Here is a 19481-nt window from a genome sequence, read left to right as displayed (position 1 = left end):
TCTAAAGTAATGTGGCATATTACCATGTCTCTCATGGAAGATCCCAGTCTCAACTGCCAGTAAAGTCTGCAGTAAGGGAACTTCTACAAACTATAATTGATTCAGCCATACTAACCTGAAAATTGTTGAAGGAGCTGAATCCTGCCACAGCCATGTGCCTTATCTGCATCAATGTGACTCCGTGGTGTCCACCAAAAGTCAACATTTTACCCCAACTATATCTTGCAAGCACTCCCAGGCCTGGGCCTGAAAGAAGGTAGGCCAGACCAGTAAGAAAGCAGGTGGAGGGCCGAGAATTGTAATTCAAATGAACAACAGTTATTGCTTAATAAGCAGCTGGTATCTCCTGTTTTTAATTACCATGTTCACAACTCAGAGGCTCTCTCTAAGAGCAGAGATAACTTAATTGCTGCTTATTCTTGGCCAGTTTATGGCAAGAATGACCCATCATGTTCATCTGGTTCTGATATGGTATCTCAGTCACTTAATGCCATAATCAACAGACATATCAATACTCCAATGCTTTCTGCTGCAATCAGGCTAAGAATTATTTGTTTATTTTTTTTGAATTTTCTGACTTGTGGCTTACAAGCAAGGATAATAATTTTTTTTTCAGTTGATCAGGATTATGAGAATTCAGGGTAAATAAGATATAAAAAAGCAGCAGTCAGGGTGATATTAGTACCAATTGATTCACCAGTGGATAAACCTAATCTAATAATTAAATTTACTTTCAAAATGAATGTCCCAAAAAATGTATACACACACTTTGAAGAATTATAAAGGCAATGTTTACTAAAATACATTTCTTTTTCAAAATTCAACTTAAAGTATGTATACATTTTTTTTGACACCCTGTATTTCCAAGTTTCAGCTAAGAACAGAACAATTTCTATACCTTCCTCTCCTAATCATCACTGGACAATTTACATGCCTTCAAAATAACTTCAGATGTTAGGCTATGGAACTCTGAGGAGCATCAGTGGAAAAACGAGAATGATAATTCTCTGCTTCCTACATTTTTTGGTCTGTCAATATCACATTGAAGATCCTCTTTCAAAGCATATTACTATAGGACTTTTAACATTACATATTTATGTTATTTAAAATATTTAATGTAGCCTTTGATATTCTCTCCACAAAGTATGGCAGCTGACAAAAGTGTAAGTTTTGTATTGTGTTGTGTGTGTTTTTTCCAGTTGATCAGGATTTAGGGTAAATATGATATAAAAAAAGCAGCAGTCAGGGTGAGTGATATTAGTACCAGTTGATTCACCAGTGGATAAACCTAATCTAATAATTTACTTTCAAAATGAATTACAACCTTTCTCCTTTGTAATCATTACCTATGCTTAGCATCTTTTACCATTACTTTCAAGATAGAGACATGAGGCTAATGAAAATGAGTCTCATTAAAGGACCAGAAAATTATCTTCAAATTAAATGCAAAGCAGTAACAATAGACATTTTTGTCTCTCATACTTTTTTGCTAAAATTTGATTAGGGAATGATCTCACTAGAGATGTCTACCAAAAAATGAAAATTACCCTGACAGGTGTGAAATTTGAGATTAAGGATAAACTAGAGTAGCCTTCTCAAGGGCATGTGACAGAGACCTCAGCTTTAAAATGCAAGGGAAAGGCACAGAATCAAGCAGTCTGTTTAACCAGAATAAGGTGGTTCCATCTTTACTCAATGAAATCACTGAACAGTCCTTTATTGCTGATGTGACCAAACAAAGACACAGAGGGACCAATGATGTAACAGACACTCATTTTTTGGTGATTTACCCTGGTTTTCTGTCATCATTAAGAAACGAGACTGCCTATGCCACAAATAAGATTACTTATCATGTGTATATAAACACGCATAAAACTATAAGGAAATATAACCAAATTTTAATTTTGGTTGTGTTCTAATAAATGATGGGTATTTTCCTACTTTTCTCTATTAATTCTCTATAAGAACAGGCAGTATTTTTATGGGTATCTTAAAAAAAAAGTGTATCAGCCAATCACTTACTATGAAAGTAACCAACAGTATGTAGTTCCTGCTTTCCTTGGGATTTATTGAGTTATTATAAATAGCAGGATGCTTTAAATCATTTCATCTACTAAATGCCAGTTTGGCAACCTAATTTAACATATTTTCTAAAGAGAAGACATTGATAAAGATTCTAAGCATGAGCAAAATCATTTCTTCTTTGTTTAGGGTTTAAATGTTTTAATTTTCTATTCAATTATACTCTTAATTAAAGAGGTCCTGATATCTGACCAGCACTAAGTTATTAAAATGAAAATGCTGCGTTTTTTCTGTTTTCTAAAATTTTTTTTTAAAATATATTTTATTGATTTTTTATAGAGAGGAAGGGAGAGGGACAGAGAGTCAGAAACATCGATGAGAGAGAAGCATCGATTCAGCTGCCTCCTGCACGCCCCCGACTGCATGCCCTTGACTGGAATCGAACCTGGGACCCTTCAGTCTGCAGGCCGACGCTCTATCCACTAAGCCAAACCGGTTAGGGCTAAAAATTTTTTAAATCAATGTTTTTAATAGTCAAATCTTAAATGGATTAAGAAGTATTTTTTTTTTTTTTTTTTTTTTAATATTTAGGTCCCACTTTTTTTTTTAATACATTTTATTGATTTTTTACAGAGAGGAAGGGAGAGAGATAGAGAGTTAGAAACATCGATGAGCGAGAAACATCGATCAGCTGCCTCCTGCACATCTCACACTGGGGATGTGCCCGCAACCCAGGCACACGCCCCTGACCGGAATCGAACCTGGGACCCTTCAGTCCACAGGCCGACGCTCTATACACTGAGCCAAACCGGTTTCGGCAAGAAGTATATTTTTAAAAGCTTGATATGCCTCTCTGTCACATGCCATTGAGAAGGCTTCTCGTATATCAAGAGTCAGATCCAGTAAAGCAATAAACAGAAAGCTCCAGATCCTACATTCTAAAGTTTGCGATTTTCCTGTGTTGTTTTCATTTTGGTGGAGGAAAGGATAGCAGGGTGAGAGAGGAGACAAATACCAATACAGTCAGAATGAGAAAACTAAGGCAGGTAAACTTGGGACCCATGTCTAGCACAATTAAGAGGCAAAGCTCGAAGTGACTGACCACAGAAATCAATGTGGAGATTATCAGAAAATAATACATCCAAAGGAGATAGCAGAGACAAAATTCTGTAGGACATGCAATGAACTGAAATAAGTATGGCAAAGACAGTTTTAAAAAGTACACAGTAAAAAGTAGATTTAAATGAAAAACTTTATTATAAGAAAAAGGTATATAGACCCTTGACATTCAAGATTTAAAATTCTGATTTTTAGAGAATGACCTTAGAGGTCTTGTAGATAAGGACAAATATAGGAAAAATGTAACTCTCAAAAATAATTTAACTGAGATAAAAGCCAGGAATTTGGCCAAATATCACTATAGTCAAGAACATGATGATTTGAGAGGAGTTAAGGATGAGTTGAATAATAGGAGATTGTGAATATAATTTTCCCTATAAAAATGTTTATTATTGAGCAATTATTTTTAACTAAAAGCAAATATTCTATCCAATGGTAAATCAGCATGTGAAATTACAAGGAAACACAAACTGAGTTCAAATGGAAATATTAATTATCTGATTTCATTATCCACTCAACTACCCTTCCCTTAGGATTAATAATGAGCTATCAAACCAGCTTTCAGATTCTTTGCTCATCAGAAAGGATTTTTCAATAATAATGATCACTGCCCTGGCTGGTTTGGCTCAGTGCTTAGAGCATCAGTCCATGGACTGAAGGGTGGCAGGTTCGATTCTGGTCAACGGCAGGTACCTTGGTTGCAGGCTCCATCCCTGGCCCCAGTCAGGGCTTACGTGGGAGGCAGCCAGTTGATGTCTCTCTCACATTGATGTTCTCTCACATCGATGTTTCTCTCTCTGTCTTTCTACCTCCCTTAAGCTCTCTCTAAAAATCAATGGAAAAATATCCTCAGGTAAGGATTAACAAAAAAACAATAATAAGAACCATGACAGCTGATTTTTCTATACAAATTATGCACATACTATGTGGAGACCATTTCCCATCCCAGTAGAGGAAATCCAGAGCCCAGGATAAATTACCACCCACCTAAATGACATTTAAATATAATATAAATCTAAAAGAGCATCATACTAACGTCTTTTTAGGGGAGGAGATCTCATCTTGCTGACAAAGAATCCTGAGGAAGCCAAATAACAACAATAATTATTACTTGCATTTCATACTTATTATCTGTTTATCCTTATAAAAATCTCACTGAGGCAGGTTCAGTGGTATTACTAATATTCCCGTATTTGTGATAACATGGGGAGATTGAAGCAGGAGTGAAAAGACATAGGAAAATACTAATATCTTCCTGAGTCTGCGCAGAGGCTAACGAGCAAAAATTCTTCGTTTCCCCAAGACAGAACCAGAAAATCTTTGAAGTCCAAATCTTAGGAAGGGGAGATGCAAAGTCAGGCAGCCCAGGGGCTAGGATAGCCTAGAGAATGCTGACTTCTGTCATGGATCACAAGCTGAATAGGCAAGCCCTTAAATAAGCAAGCATGGCTGTGGCAGGTGCTAGATAGAGACATGTAGTTAACATTTCCTGCCCTGATGGAGGGATACACTTGGGCAGAAATAAATTTTCAGAATTCATGCTTTCAAGCAGAATTGAAATAGGCTAACTTTGAGCTTTAAATCAATAAAATAAATAACCTTTACATCACATAGACATATCTAAAACAAAACAAAACACTGTAATGCTTTTTACAATGACATAATGAACAAGCAGGAGAATGGATTTCAAAACAACTTTTCCATTAAAAAATATTTAGTCGAGACTAGATCAGGTAAGTATCATAGCAACAACATACACATACACACATACACAGCTTACTAAAATGATGTGTTAGTGGAGAAAATACTATTTTGCTTTTGACAATGCTTTCACTTTTACAGATGGCAAACACAAATGATACACTAGGAAGAAATCTGAAAGGTATGTAGGTTTTGACTCCAAGTAATGTATCATACCTGAATAATAATTTGAACTATAAGCTGCACTTCTTGTAGAACATGTATAAGATCCGTCCAAATTTCCTTGCCTGGAAGGTAATATCTAAACAAAGCAGAAGATTTTTCTGAAGTCATATTCTGACAATAAAATGTAGTAAAAATTTATACTGGAAAAATATGTATCATTAAACAAGATTATGACCTATTTCAGAATTCAATACAGGGTAGGGCAAAAGTAAGTTTACAGTTGTGAGCACATGAAACACAGTTTATTTTTGTATTATTATTTATTAATTATTGTGTTATTTTCCATATGAACAACTGTAAACCTACTTTTGCCCATCCCTGTATAACTAATTATATTTATACATATTATAAATTAAACAACATACTACTAAGTAAGAAAAACATAGACAGTCAGATAAAATGAGGCTTCAAGGAGAAAAAACAGGCAAAAATATCTGTTATACAATTTCAGTCAAAAACTGCTCATGAGAAGGTAACTATACATTTAGTATTTCCTGTTCTGAAAACCAGTGTATCATATATCAAAAAGGCAGACAAAGTCAATCTGACTTATTTTTTTGAAAACTGTACAAAGTTTTTAATCAGGGGTGGTGCTACTCCCCAGTATAAATCTGGAAATGTGTGAATATATATTCAGTTATTAAAATAATTCTTAAGGGAAGATGCTACAGGTATTTAGTACACAGGGGCCAAGGATGCTAAACATTCTGCTATGCTTAAATCAGATTCACACAGCAAAGAATCACCTTATTCAAATTAGTAATGGCTTTCCTACTGAAAAAGACTGCTTTATTAATATTGCTCCTCAAACTTTAATGTGCATATAAATCAGCTGGAGATTTTTAAAAACGTAAATTCTTAGTCAGTAGGTATGGGTGAAGCCTGAAATTCTGCATTTCCAACAAGCTCCCAGGTGATGATGCTACTGCTGGTCCTTTGAGAATAAAAGCTTTATAGCATGGAAAAATCTCAGAACTGCTGTATATTCACAAATATATACACCCCATTTAATGCTCAGCAATTTTAAGATACAGTTTAAAACAACATAGATCTGGGTACTGATAATTGTAAAATTCAGAGGAATAACAGAGTTTTCTCAAAGGTACTGTTGTCAAAGAACTCATGCATAGTCTGGTTCTTGTCTTAACTTTAATATATCAAACAGAATTTCAAACATTAGAGTCACTGATTCTAAAGAGGTTATATATATGCTTGTTCTTTTGAGTTTGCCGTTAAACTACATAAGATGAAAACTTAAGCCAAAGTAATTCATTAACTGACAAAAGAAAATATTTCTAACCTGATGGTCAGAAAGTGAAAGCTGGTCCTCTGGAAAACCTGTTTGCGACAGGAGATGGGTTTTAAATATGGAGTTGTGGTTCACTAAAGTTACTTCTCCAGCATCCATTCTCATCCCATCAGCAATATCATCTGGAGAAAGAGTCCGAATTAGTTCAAGTCACATAATGCTTTAATAACTACTTTATTATACATCAGTCTTTTCACTTAATAAATGTAATTCCCAGCCCTGGCTGGGTGGCTCAGTTGGTTGGAGCATCAGTCCATTAACCAAAAGGTTACAGGTTCAATCCCCATTTGGGGCAATTACAAGAGGCAATTGATTGATTTTTATCTCTCACATTGATGTTTCTCTTTCTCTCCCTCCTTTTCTCTTTCTCTAAAAATCTCTAAAACATGTCCTCGGGTAAGGATGATAACAATAATAATTCCCAAAGACCAGCCATGTTATAAGACCTCTCCTTCATAAATAACCATTGGCAAGAAATCTCAAAACTGTTAAGAGTTAAATGCAAAATTTTAAAATAATGACATTTCCCCAAAATCAATTTTTGAATGTTTTAACTGTAGAAAAAATTTTAATATAATAAGAATGGAGCAAAATTTCACAATTCAAAAAACAAACACTAGTTAACAGTGGTTTATTTCTTCTGTTTTAATTCAAAAAAATTAATCGACCTAAAAATGTTCTGCCAAAAACATTTATTCATATGGCTCTTAACAGACATCAGCTCAATCACTGTAATATTATGGCAGAATCTTACTTTACAACCATTTTTTGAGAACGTTGTTACTTTCTTATAAAAGAGTAGAATAGAAACAAATAATAAAGGAACTCAATGACTTATAATACCAGCAATGAGAAAAAAGGGAAACAAATGACAGAATGTACACAAAGCAAAAGGGAAAAACAAACAAGAGAGAAGACCAACGTGAATTTAAAAGGAGCAGACAGAATGTTTTAAGATCTAACTGTATAGATTTTCAGCCTACTCTTTTTAAAAAAATTTATTGATTTTAGAGCGACAAGTGGGGGGGCCACTTATTTATGCATTCACTAGTTGATTCCTGTATGTGCCCTAACCATGGATCAAACCCACAACCTTAGTATATCGGGATGATGCTTTAAATCAGAGGTGGGAAACGTGCAGCCCTTGGGCCCTACAAGGCCCCCGGAATCACTTGGTCTGGTCCTGCCAAGGCATGACGGGTGAGTTAAGTCAATGTTTGACCAAATATAGCTGGCTAATTTTTAAGTTGATACTTCTGTATGGCCCGAGAATGTTATAAATATCCAAATGGCCCTTGGCAGAAAAAAGGTCCCCCACCCCCGCTCTACTAGTAAATGATGCTCTAACCAACTGAGCTACCCAGCCAGGGCTCTCAGTCTATTCTTAATTTGGCTACTAGTCTTGACCTTATATTGACCCCCCCCCCTTTACAGACATAAAGTACCTTGAATAGTGGAAAATGTTCCAGTCACAACTGTCAGTGCCACTAGCTAAATAAAACTTAAAAATTACCTTAATCAAATTATTTATCATATAGAAGGAAATATAACAGTACTAACGGGCAAGGACTCTGGAACCAGGCTGCCTGAGTTTAAATCCTGGCTCTGCCAGTTATAGTTGTGTGACCCTAGGCAAGTTTCTTAACCTCTGTGTGTAAGGTTCCTTGTCGATATAATGGGGATAACAGTGCCTATTTTGTAGGTACTATAGGTACCCTTGTAAGATGATTGTAAATTAAATAAATACATTTTAAGTAATTAGAACAGGGCCTCGCACATAGTAAATGTCTGCTGGTGTGTATTATTTAGCTTTTTCAATACAATGAATGAGAAAATGCTTCCCAACAATGCTATAGACCAAGTCTCAACTAAAAGAAAATTGTTTGGTATACTGTATTACATAATTAGTATGAGATCTCCCTTAAAATTATTAAGCACAAAAATGCAAATATTAAAAAAGTTAAGAAAACCCATTCTTCCAATTCAGCTTAACTAATCAGAGTAACTACAACTAGAAGGACTGAATGATCACTTCATAATCAGCCTTACCCATGTCAGGTCTTTTCACATCACTGACTTTAGCAGAAATACAAAGTCCTGTAAAAGAAGGCAGAAAACAGAAAGGTTATACACTGCAGTATCTCCTTAATTTAATTATAAAACAGGAAATGACTCAGAAGTGAAATTTGTGTTTTTAGTGGAGAAAAATATAAGGTGATAAGGAGAGTTGAGTTGATGGGAAGAAAATGAGAACTATAACTAGCCTGAGGTCTTCCCAAACATTTCTACAATCTGTGCTAAACAGCAATTATGGACTACCCACAGAATCACAGAATACTACATCAAGAAGCAAGTTAGGAGAGCCAACCCTTTGGACATTCATTTGCATTTGGTCATAAAGTTGACTAGTGACTACGCTGATATTCCCATCTCATTGCTCTTGCTATTATCTCATGCTAAACTATTTCATAAACAAGTGATAGATCTTGTGGTGGTCCTATTAAGACTTGTCTTCCATACACGCCTTATTCAGTAGCCAAACATAAAGCTACTGATATTCTGAGGACAGTCAAGGCATGTCCCAGTAGCACTAAATACTTTCTCCCCATAGTTATTCAAACTGCTAAAATTCAAAGCCCTTTTGCTTATATGAAATTACTTTCTCCTCTGGTGGTTCTAATTTTCCCAGAAAAGGAGGTTAAAAGCCTACCTTGCTTGGGACTGGGTTAATAAACATACCCTCGGCACACATACTTCTTGGCAGATTTCCAAGAGAAGACTAGGCATGACAGTCACACTTATATTACTCATAATCCTATCACCATTATTTTAAAAAAAGAGTGAATACTTCATCAACTACAGAGTGGTAACAGGTATTCGCTATGATCACAACAAAGTGCACACACAAAGAAAGGCTGCTTCAGCAAGCAAGAAATCAAAGAATTTGAGAGATTATGTCCAGAGAGGTTAAGTGACTTGCCTAAAATCACACAGATGGAGCAAGGAAAAGCAAAAACCCAGGTATCCTGACTTAAAAGCAAATGTGATTTTTCAACAAACATCACAAAACTTCTCATCCTTTAACATATCCTCAATTCAAAGAGTCATGCACTTTAGCAAGATAAAAGCAAACCCTAGCTAATTCTAGGGAATCTATGCTGTTTTATGATTTTAATAACTAAAGCCCTAAATTTACATTTTCATACAAATATATCCAGCTTCTTCAGTGTGCTTATGGTATTTTCATTTTGCCACTTGGCAGTAGCATTGGGAGAGGGACATTTAACCCAAGATTCAACATGAAATGCTGGATCTGGAACCTCTGGTGCCACCAAAACTCTTATAAGCATAAACATTTTTTCCTTTTTAGAAAAGTATTCTAATAACTCATTTCCTAGTTCACATTGGTCATTTATTTTACTGAAAGAACATAAATAGTTACAGATATTCATGTGAAGTCAATTTAGTAACTGAACAGAAGATAACGGGAAATCTGAAAGAAAAAAATGGCAAAGTCCTGACAGTAACAGAATGTAACAAGTATGACAAAACATTTATGTGCTTACCTACATGCAAAGAGGGGATTATAAGAGAATGTTTAGAGCTATGAAGTTACTCGAAAGTATATACTGTAGGAACCACTGTACAATTAGCGTTAGCCAGGGCCAAGATGTGGTTAGAACCATTTATGATATGAAAAGGGTGTGGAAGTAATCATGTGAATCACCCTACTTTGTGCTCTGGAAAACTCTGTATATGATACAGTTTGTACTACATCATCATGTTTTTGTTTTGGGTATTTTTACATGTATTCTCTCCCGATTAGACTCTAACACCTTACACACTAAGAAACTTCTTGCACGCACACACATGTACTGTGCACCAATTACACACACACAAGATACTGAGGATAAGAAGAATAAGAACTGGTCCCTGCTGCTGAGAAGAGCACTGTCTACTGGGGGAAGTGAGATCCATAAATGGATATTTACAGCAAGACAATAAAGCTAATGCAATTGGTAGAGTGGGAGTCAGGTAAAGGAAAGGCTTGCAAGCAGTAGTTAAGAGTTACATCATCTTAGCCTGAAGTTGCAGAACCTGTTTTTTAATCCATTTGCTCCTCTAGATTTAACTCATCAGATGGGTGGTATGAAGACCATATTAATTGTAATCAGATAAAAATGAATGAAATTTCCAAAATGGAACTAGAGCCCTAGCCGGTTTGGCTCACTGGATAGAGCTTCGGCCTTCGGACAGAAGGGTCCCGGGTCGATTCCGGTCAAGGGCAGGTCCCTTGGCTGCAGGCTCCTCCCCGGCCTGGGCCCAGGTCAGGGCGTGGGCGGGAGGCAACCAATCGATGGGTTTCTCTCACATGGATGTCTTCCCCTCTCCCTTCCACTCTCTCTAAAAGATCAGTGGAAAAATATCCACAGATGAAGATTAACAACAACAACAAAGATTAATTCTTTAAACACACACACACACCACACAAATGGCACTGCAGGGGGGCGGGCCAGGAAGAAAATCTCTAAATTGGAAGAAAGTGAAGGAATCATGCTTAAAGAGATGCTTAAAGTTTCACTGCAAATGTAATTTCCAATGGAGTGCAATTTACCTTTCAACAGGCGTCCTTAACACAAATTATCTTTATAAAGAGTAAAGGTCCGGCCTATTCCAGCCACAATACCCAATTAGAACAGGAACCCCAAGTCAAATGGTTGGTGGGCTCTGGAGGGTTTCACAGACGTTTTGCAAGAATCACCACCACCCGGATTACAGTGAGCGCAGCAAACGCGAAGTGCCTTTCACAGGCTGAGCGGAGAGCGATAAAGGAGCAGGTTACTGCCAACAAGATAGTGCCGATGCTGCAGGGGCGGCGATAACCAGAAATCACCAGGCTCGGGAGGAGCTGGGCCAGAGAGCCCACGGCAGGGGGCACCGGGAGAGGCGGTTCGGCGAATTACCGGGAGGCGATGAGCCAGGTAGGAAAACCGCGGCGGGTAGGGGGGGTCATGGCCGGGGCAGGAGGGTCCGGACGTTTCTTTCTGGCGGTGGCACTAGCGACCTCACATCTCGGGGAGATACCACAGAGTAAACGAGTGGGAGAAATGGTTACGGGGGACGCAGAAGCAGTCGAGAAATACCAGTCAGGTCTCAAGGAAGGCGGGAGAGGAAGCAGGTGGGGGGAAAAAAGAAAAGAAAAGCTGATCTTCCCGGCGAAAACAGCTTTCCCGTGAGATGACCCTGCTCTGGCGGGAAAGCCCCGGAATCCCAACCGGCCTGTTTCCCAGGAGAGCTGGGCGCCGAGACGGGGGCTTCCGGAAGGGCGGGGAGACCGCCTCCCACCGCCCAAAAGGAAAAGGCCTGAAGGAACGGCTCCCGGAGCCTAACGGCCGCCGGCCGGGTCGCCGGTGGACAGCTCCGGGGAGGGGAGGTGGTCCCAGGGGGCGGGGCAGAGGGAACAGCGCCGTCCCCACAGCCGTCCTCGCTTCCGCCCAGCCCAGCCCAGGTTGCGGGGCCCGGAGCAGCACAACTTCCCGGCCCAGGCTCCCTCCATCCTCCCCCTCCCCCAGCTTCCCGCCGCCACTCACCGAACCGGAACCGGCTGCTATACGAAGGGGTTTCCGGCCGGGCGCGGAACGTAAAACCCGGGAACGGCCGCGAACCGGAACCGCCTCCCCAACACCGGAAGAGCCGCTCGGTGGCTGAGGAGGAAGGGGGTTGGGGCGGGAGGTCAAAGAGCACAGTGAAGAACCCGCGGAACGCCTGCGCAGTGTGACCAGGCTCAGAAACCTAGGAAGCATCTGAGGCTGCAGTCACAATTTCTCTGATCTTTCAGTTTGGGCTTTTTCTTGTTCCCGGAATACTGTTCGTGTGCCTTCCGTCCTTCGCTTTTCTCTGTTCCCCCGACCCCCTCACCCGCCGTCTTCTGGTTCCGGTGGGCGATTATTGCTTACAGCTCCAGTTTCCATGGCAGCCTTCTCCTGGCCTTTCATCTGCTGGAACCTGTTGCCACCTTGGCAGATGCAGACCTGAGAGCTCAATCAAGCTCAGGCTATATTGTGTTTTGAGAATCACAGAACGTTAGTGATTGTAGAGGATTTTGGTGATAGTTTAACAGTTTCAGAAAAGTGAAATATTTCCCCAAAGTTATAAAGTGTATAGCAGATCTGGGATTAGGAAATAAGTTTCTTAACTTGCAGACCGGTACTCTGCACCACATCATGCTTGATTGGCCATTAGGGAAAAGGAAAAAAATGGGGGAAGGGGCGGGGAGTTAGGGGGGGAGAGCTTCGGATTGGCATAGGTTAGATTCTAAACATGTAAAAACGCCCAGAACTCTTGAGGAGTTAGAAACAGGGGTGTAGGTGTGAGGAAAGCTATTGGGGATCCACCAGAGATTTACTTTTCTAAAATAAAGAGAGGAAAGGACCAAAGGGTCTGCCCTCTGAGGAACTAAATGGCCCTGGTGGTGTTCCTGTGACTGAATTGATTACCCTGTAATCTGTGCCATACTTTTTTTTTCTTCAGATAAAATATTATAGGTTTATTTAAATGTGTCATACTTTTTAAGAGAAAATAATGGAGAGAAATATGTTTGTTCATTCAGTTTTTGGGGCCTGCCTAGAAACCTAGCAGAAATGCTCCTAAGTAGGTACTCTAGACCCAAATGATAGCCACAGTCTGAGCTCAGACTTGAAGAATGGAAGCCGCTGGAGGCCCGCAGCCTCTTAGCTACTCTTAGCAGCTGGGAAAGGGGTGCTTGCTGAGTTCAGGGGATCTTGCTCTGTCACGTGTATAAAAGTAGATTTTTTGTATCACCTCGGAGATTGAAGTTTAGACTGTCAGGTCATAAGTCCTGTTAGCAGTGAACATACCTGGTCTGTGTCACTTTTGTTCATCTTACTCATTTCACAAATCTGTTCATTTGGACTAAACTCTCTCTATTTCTAGGAGTCAGCCATGCATAAAGAGGAACTGCATCTGAAATTTTTCATGTGCGTGATTCAATCTCGCCAATTAGTCAGGACTCCTCAGAGAACAGGTACCTTTGTCTCTTGAATGGAGGCTCAATACAGGTTGTGAGACTTACTGATAATGTAAATGCAGGCTTTAGGGGTCAACTGACATTTATTCCATGATAAAATATTTGTCACTCAGGCGTTTTATTTCCTGGTACAAGTATCAGGTGAGATTTTGGCCTGATACGTGCAGATAAGCCCTAGGCAGATGAGGACGACTTGGGAATTGAGAGAGAATGAGATTTATAGGACATGAGCTAGTAGTTGATTTCTTGTCCTTTGTGAATTATTTTAATCTTTCTGGGCTCATCTATGGGGGTCCTTGTTCCCATTGTAATTGATACTCCGAAAGTTGTAAAATAAAGAGTCCCAAAGAAAACTGACTTTCTCTTCTACCCCAGTCTCAAAGAATCTAGTTACGTTTTCTGCTTTCCCCCATTTGTATCCAAGGAGTAGAGCCTTTTTGAGATAAGATAGTTGTTGAGAAGAGTCGTTACTTTTCTAATTTTTCGCTGGGTTTATGGAAAGAGGGCCTGTGAGGCATAGAGGGAATAAAAGTGAATAAGGAGCATTGCTTTCCCTGAATCTCACCATGAGGGTGACTTAAACACGTTGTTTCTCAGCTGAGGAAGCTTCCACTTCCAGCATGCTCACACAAAAGGAAGGTGAGGAAGCTTCCACTTCCAGCATGCTCACACAAAAGCCACCACCTGAGGCAGACGGTTCGAAGAATCTAGATACTGTGGATGATCCAGACACCATGGAAGGCATACCTGTTTTCACAAATGGTGAGGCATGTGGTTAAACAGGGGAGGAATGTGGAAAGGAGTATTGGAAAGTGAAAAATTTATGCATAACATTATAATTTAGGATAGAGCTACCAAATTTGAATTATGAGTTAAGACACAAGGGGGAGAGAGAGAGAGAGGTAAATACATAGATATCATCTTGGGAACTTTAGAAAGAGGGATAATTCTCTCAGAATAATTGCTTGATTTAGTCAATAAGTAGATTGGTGCCCTTATAATTGTAAGCTACCAATCTGGCTTATCCTATTATCAGCAACCTTGACACATAAAAATGGGAACTTTAAAAATGGACTAGATTAAGGAGTTATTATATTGCAAAGTAATTCCAAATATTGTAAAAATATTCACCTTAGGAACCATTTAATAAATTTCTCTTGTATGTTTTACATAGTGTTCATTTCATAAGCAATTTATATGAAACTTCAGAAACACATCTTTGTTTCTTCTCAACTTAAATATGTCTATACTGGAGTCAGTTCACTGCAAACACTTATTGAGTTCCCACTATGTACCCAGTAATATACTAAAAATTATATATATATATATATATATATATATATATATATATATATAAATAATTCGGTGCACAAATTCATGACCAGTGGGGTCCCTCAGCCTGGCCTGTGGGATCAGGCCGAAACCAGCTCTCTGACATTGCCCGAGGGGTGCTGGATTGCAAGAGGACGCAGGCCAGGCCGAGGGACACCACTGGTGCACAATCAGGGCCGGGGAGGAATGCGGGAGGTTGGCGAGCTGGGGAGAGACTGCAGGAGTGCTCGGGGGCGTGTCCAGACCTTCTCCGTCAGTACACATCGGCCAGACCCCAGCAACAAGCTAACCTACCAGTTGGAGCGTTTGCTCCCTGGTGGTCAGTGCATGTCATAGCGAGCAGTTGAACGGCCTTAGCATATCATTAGTATATTACACTTTGATGGTTGAACGGATGACCAGACGACTGCACACTTAACATATTAGGCTTTTATTATATAGAATATATATGACATAACCTTACCATTGTCCCAATAGTTTGTATTTTGGAAATGCCTTAGAGCAGAGGTCAGCAAACTGCGGCTCGCGAGCCACATGCGGCTCTTTCGCCCCTTGACTGTGGCTCTTCCACAAAATACTGACTTCTGCGCATGGACCACAAAGTTTCAATCACACTGTACATGCGCGCCCACTGTGGTATTTTGTGGAAGAGCCACACTCAAGGGGCCAAAGAGCCACGTGTGGCTCGCGAGCCACAGTTTGCCGACCTCTGCCTTAGAGTATATTTACTCCAACTCTTTATATGTTCAGAAGGAATTCAGATCTACAAAGGTTTTCCTCAAGAAGTTAAATTCATTGGAGTAATTACTCCCAGCACCTGTGAAAAATATAGTATTATTTATTAAGTAATCTTTTTGACCATTTACTATTTGAAGTCAGCAGCTGGAGATGAGAAAATGAACTGGAGACTCCCTGTCCTCCAGGAGCTGCAGGTTAAGGAGGGAAATAATAGCAGTCAATGTTAAATTAAGAGCTTGATTACTTTGGTTCAAAAAGTTGAATTTCAAAAGAGATGTCATAGTTGCCAGGAAGCAAAATCCCAACAAATTGAGAAAATGCTCTGGCGAATGGCAATTTTACAGTTTATTTTATACATTAGAATCAAAGTAGGAGCCGTAAGGGGGTTTACATGAAATTTACTGGAGAAAGCAAAGTGGGGAAATCTCTGAGATTGGATAAAGAGTAAAATGGAGAGACACATCTTTTACATTGGTGGGTATAGGATAGTTAGCAATTCACATTTATAGCACAGAGAGATGGTATTCGGGAACAACATAACAATGAGGGGTTCTGTGGTCTCTACTCTGGTGCCCTGAGGGGTCTGGAAAAGGAGATTACTCTGACATTCCAAAGAGGAAAAAAAAACACACACAACAGAAACAACCCAGAGGTATGTTATCTTAGATGCAAAAAGGCCATAGACAGGCTTACTCAAATAAGACTGATCTTTGTCAAGGAAGCTACAGGCCTAGGACCTGCCATGAGCCCCTTTTAGTTAGGAATTCTTATGTTCAGACCATCTGATGTGGTTACTTTTAGAGTTTGTAGGGCCTACGATGCTGGCCTCCTCTTAGCTTATCTGGTTTAGTATGTGGCTCCTTTTTTGTTCATATATATCAAGTGTGTGTGTGGCTTATGTCCCTTTAATCAGATTTGCTTGCCCATGAATGAAAAGCCACGAGGTACAAGAAATAAACCCAGCTGGTGGCCTTGTCCTACAGTTTCTTTTGAATTTGTATAGATTATTTCTTTTTATTTTAGAGAGAAAGAGAGTCAGTGACAGAGATATTGATTCATTGTTCCGCTTCTTTATGCTTTTATTGGTTGGTTTTTGTATGTGCCCTGATAGGGCTGTAAACCCTCAACCTTGGAGTGTCGGGACCACACTCTAAGCAGCTGAGCCACCCGGCCAGGGCTAGTTTGTTCTTATTTTCCCTCAACTCTCCTGCTTTTCCCATTCTCGTTTTGCTCTATACCTAATACTCTCCTCAGACTCCCTTTGCTCTGATGACCCATTTGGACCTACTTCTGTGTTTTGAACTCAGCAGTATCCCATGGAAAAAATTCTGATGTTCAACTTCTGCCTTTAAGCATTAAAGAGCTATATCTTTAAGAGCTATATCTAACTCTTTCAACTTTCCCACTAAAGAGGAAGTATCAAATATACATCTTACCTATTAGCCCCACTGGGGATCTCCCTTCCTCTGTTTCTGTCTTCTCTCTGCCTGCTTCCCTATGACATTTCCTCTTTCCTTCTTACCTCCCTCCTTTTCTCCCTCCTTCTTTTCATTTCTTCCAAGAAAATTTGCACACACTCTGTCAGGCATTGTAAACAAAATAGATACATTGCCCACCCTCATGAAATTTATAGTCTTGTGGGAGTAAGATAGTAATCAAATAACACACACACACACACACACACACATATATGCCTTCTCTATATATAAAAGCCTAAGCAACCAAACGACTAAATGACAGGTCACTATGATGCACATTGACCACCAGGGGGCAGATGCTCAATGCAGGAGCTGCCCTCTGGTGTTCAGTGCACTTCCATAGCGGGAGTGCCACTCAGCTGACTGATCCACCTTCCCAGTGGCCCACCAGCCTGGTGGTAGCCACTCACTCCCTCAATAGTTCCCAGGTCCAATCTCCAGAGAACAGGCCAGGCCCAATCCTGACAGCACCGCTGGCCTCCTGGGAGTAAGCCTCGGGCATTGCGGGCCGCTTCCCTTCCCTAGACGCTCCACAGGAAGAAACAATATAAAAGCCTCTGCCAGGTGGCTCCCGACAACCAGCGCAAAAGTTAGCAGGACAGATCTGGATCCCAGGCTGGCAAGGGCACCTCACCGACTGCCCAGAGGGCCGATTGCGTCCCAGCCTCCCTCACCTCCCTCCAGATGGGCACCAGACTCAGGGCTCACGGCCACTGTGGCAACATGAGCCTTTCCCGATTGGACTGACTGGGAGAGAGCCGGAGGCAGGCGCAGTGGGGCCAGGATGAGTGGGAGCAGCAGGCAGGAGCAGCAGGTGGCGTTGGACTGTGGGTTTCAGCCAGATCCCCGAAGGCCAACCCCAAGGGACCCCACCCATGCATGAATTCGTGCACTAGGCCTCTAATATATATATAAAACCCTAATCAACCGTTTGACCAGTCGACCATTCCATCACTTACTATGATGTGCACTGACCGCCGGGGGAAGATGCTCAATGCAGGAGCTGCCCCTGGTGATCAGTGAGCTCCCACAGCAGGAGTGCCACTCAGCTGACTAATGGGCGCCAGACACCAGGCTTATGGCTGGCGAGCGTAGCTGCGGTGCATGAGCCTCTCCTGCCACAGCTGCGGTGGCTAGGGTGCAGCAGCGGGTCTTGGATGAGCAGGAGCAGGACTCAGGCTCCTCCCCAGCCACCTGCCACTTCGCGCACTACTACATCCCCCGCCAGGGGTCCCGGATTGAGAGAGGGCTCAGGCCAGGCTGAGGGACCCCACCAGTACGTGAATCTGTGCACTGGGCCTCTAGTGGTTAGATAATTAGAATGGTGCTAGGCCAATGAAGGAAAATAATACCTACCATGTAATCAAAGTATAAAATGGGACCTAATCTGGACTGAGAAGTCAGAAAAATCCTTTCTCAGGAAGACCTGAGAGATGAGTATGCATTAGACAGGCAAAGAAGGAAGAAGAGTTTTCTGAAAAAAGGGACTGTGAGCTCTGAAATGAAAAGGATTTTGGCTCATTGGAGGAATAGAGAAGGCCCATACAACATGAGTGAGAGGAAGAGTAGCTGGAGAATGAACTATAAAAATTGTATTGGTGCCCGGCCACTGTGGCTCAGTGGTTGAGCATCAACCAGAAGGTCATGGTTTGATTCCCTGTCAGGGCACATGTCCAAGTTTTGGGCTCAATCCCCAGTAGTGGGCATGCAGGAGACAGCTGATGGATGATTCTCTCTCATCATTGATGTTTCTATCCATTTCTCCCTTTCTCTCTGAAATCAGTAGCATATTAAGAAAAAAAAAAACATTAGAGCCAAATCATAATATGCCTTCTAGGTCTTACCATTCCCGAGCTATGGGAAATCACTAAAGAGTGACAGGATCTTTAAAGAGGGTCATATTTGTGTTTTTAAAAGGTCATTTTGGCTCCTGGGTTGAGGATGGATTGGAAGGGGCAAAAGTGGTAACCTGCTGTGGTGGGAATGCCATTGCCTCGCTCCATTTGTCAAATCTAGGCAATGCAATTCTATTGGCAGAGGTGAGCCCAGAGCTACTGATGCCCAAACACCCCAAAATCCTGGCCCAATGTCCCTCTGCCGCTGTTGCCAGCCTGAAAAAAATATATAGGGACTCCCTGCAGGATGTCTGCTCCTTGCTCTAAGTGAATCTATGTATGGAGAAGCTGGAAAAGTGGAAAATATTTTGTTTCTAGTCATACACCTGGCAGGGAAGCAGCTACAGCTGCAATTTTCTCCAACTCCCTGCCAATCAGTATAGACCAAGCATGTCAAACTCTCAGCCCACAGGCCACAAGCAGCCCACAACAAATATTTTTGCAGCCTAGCCAATATAACACTATGTAAGAAACGTTTTAATAAAAATTTCTTAACTTAATTTTTACAATATCCTGTTATACATAATTATTAATAACGAACTACACCGTTCACTAATAATTGATCACTATAATCATGTTGCATTCGTTTCCCTTATGCACCTTACACGCAGGCA

General features: G+C 40.7%; 2 protein-coding genes across 2 annotated transcripts in view; one reads left to right on the top strand and one right to left on the bottom strand.

Annotated features, from left to right (window-relative positions):
• The window catches only part of SENP1 (SUMO specific peptidase 1), a gene marked incomplete at both ends in the record, with an annotated part of 47024 nt that extends 35647 nt beyond the window's left edge, over positions 1-11377 (bottom strand). Inside the window, 5 exons of the mRNA XM_081082705.1 lie at positions 4178-4219; positions 5059-5143; positions 6368-6498; positions 8426-8473; positions 11341-11377. Of these exons, the coding sequence (XP_080938831.1) occupies positions 4178-4219; positions 5059-5143; positions 6368-6498; positions 8426-8473; positions 11341-11377 (343 nt within the window). The remainder of the gene's footprint in view (positions 1-4177; positions 4220-5058; positions 5144-6367; positions 6499-8425; positions 8474-11340) is intronic.
• The window catches only part of PFKM (phosphofructokinase, muscle), a 42464-nt gene continuing 34188 nt past the window's right edge, over positions 11206-19481 (top strand). The window contains exon 1 of the mRNA XM_081082701.1: positions 11206-11358. The gene's annotated coding sequence lies outside the window, so the exon portion shown is untranslated. The remainder of the gene's footprint in view (positions 11359-19481) is intronic.

This window comes from Myotis nattereri (assembly GCF_964212035.1).
Source record: "Myotis nattereri genome assembly, chromosome: 2".
In the NCBI taxonomy this organism is placed as follows: Eukaryota; Metazoa; Chordata; class Mammalia; order Chiroptera; family Vespertilionidae; genus Myotis; species Myotis nattereri.
This window is presented reverse-complemented; position numbering and strand designations above follow the sequence as displayed.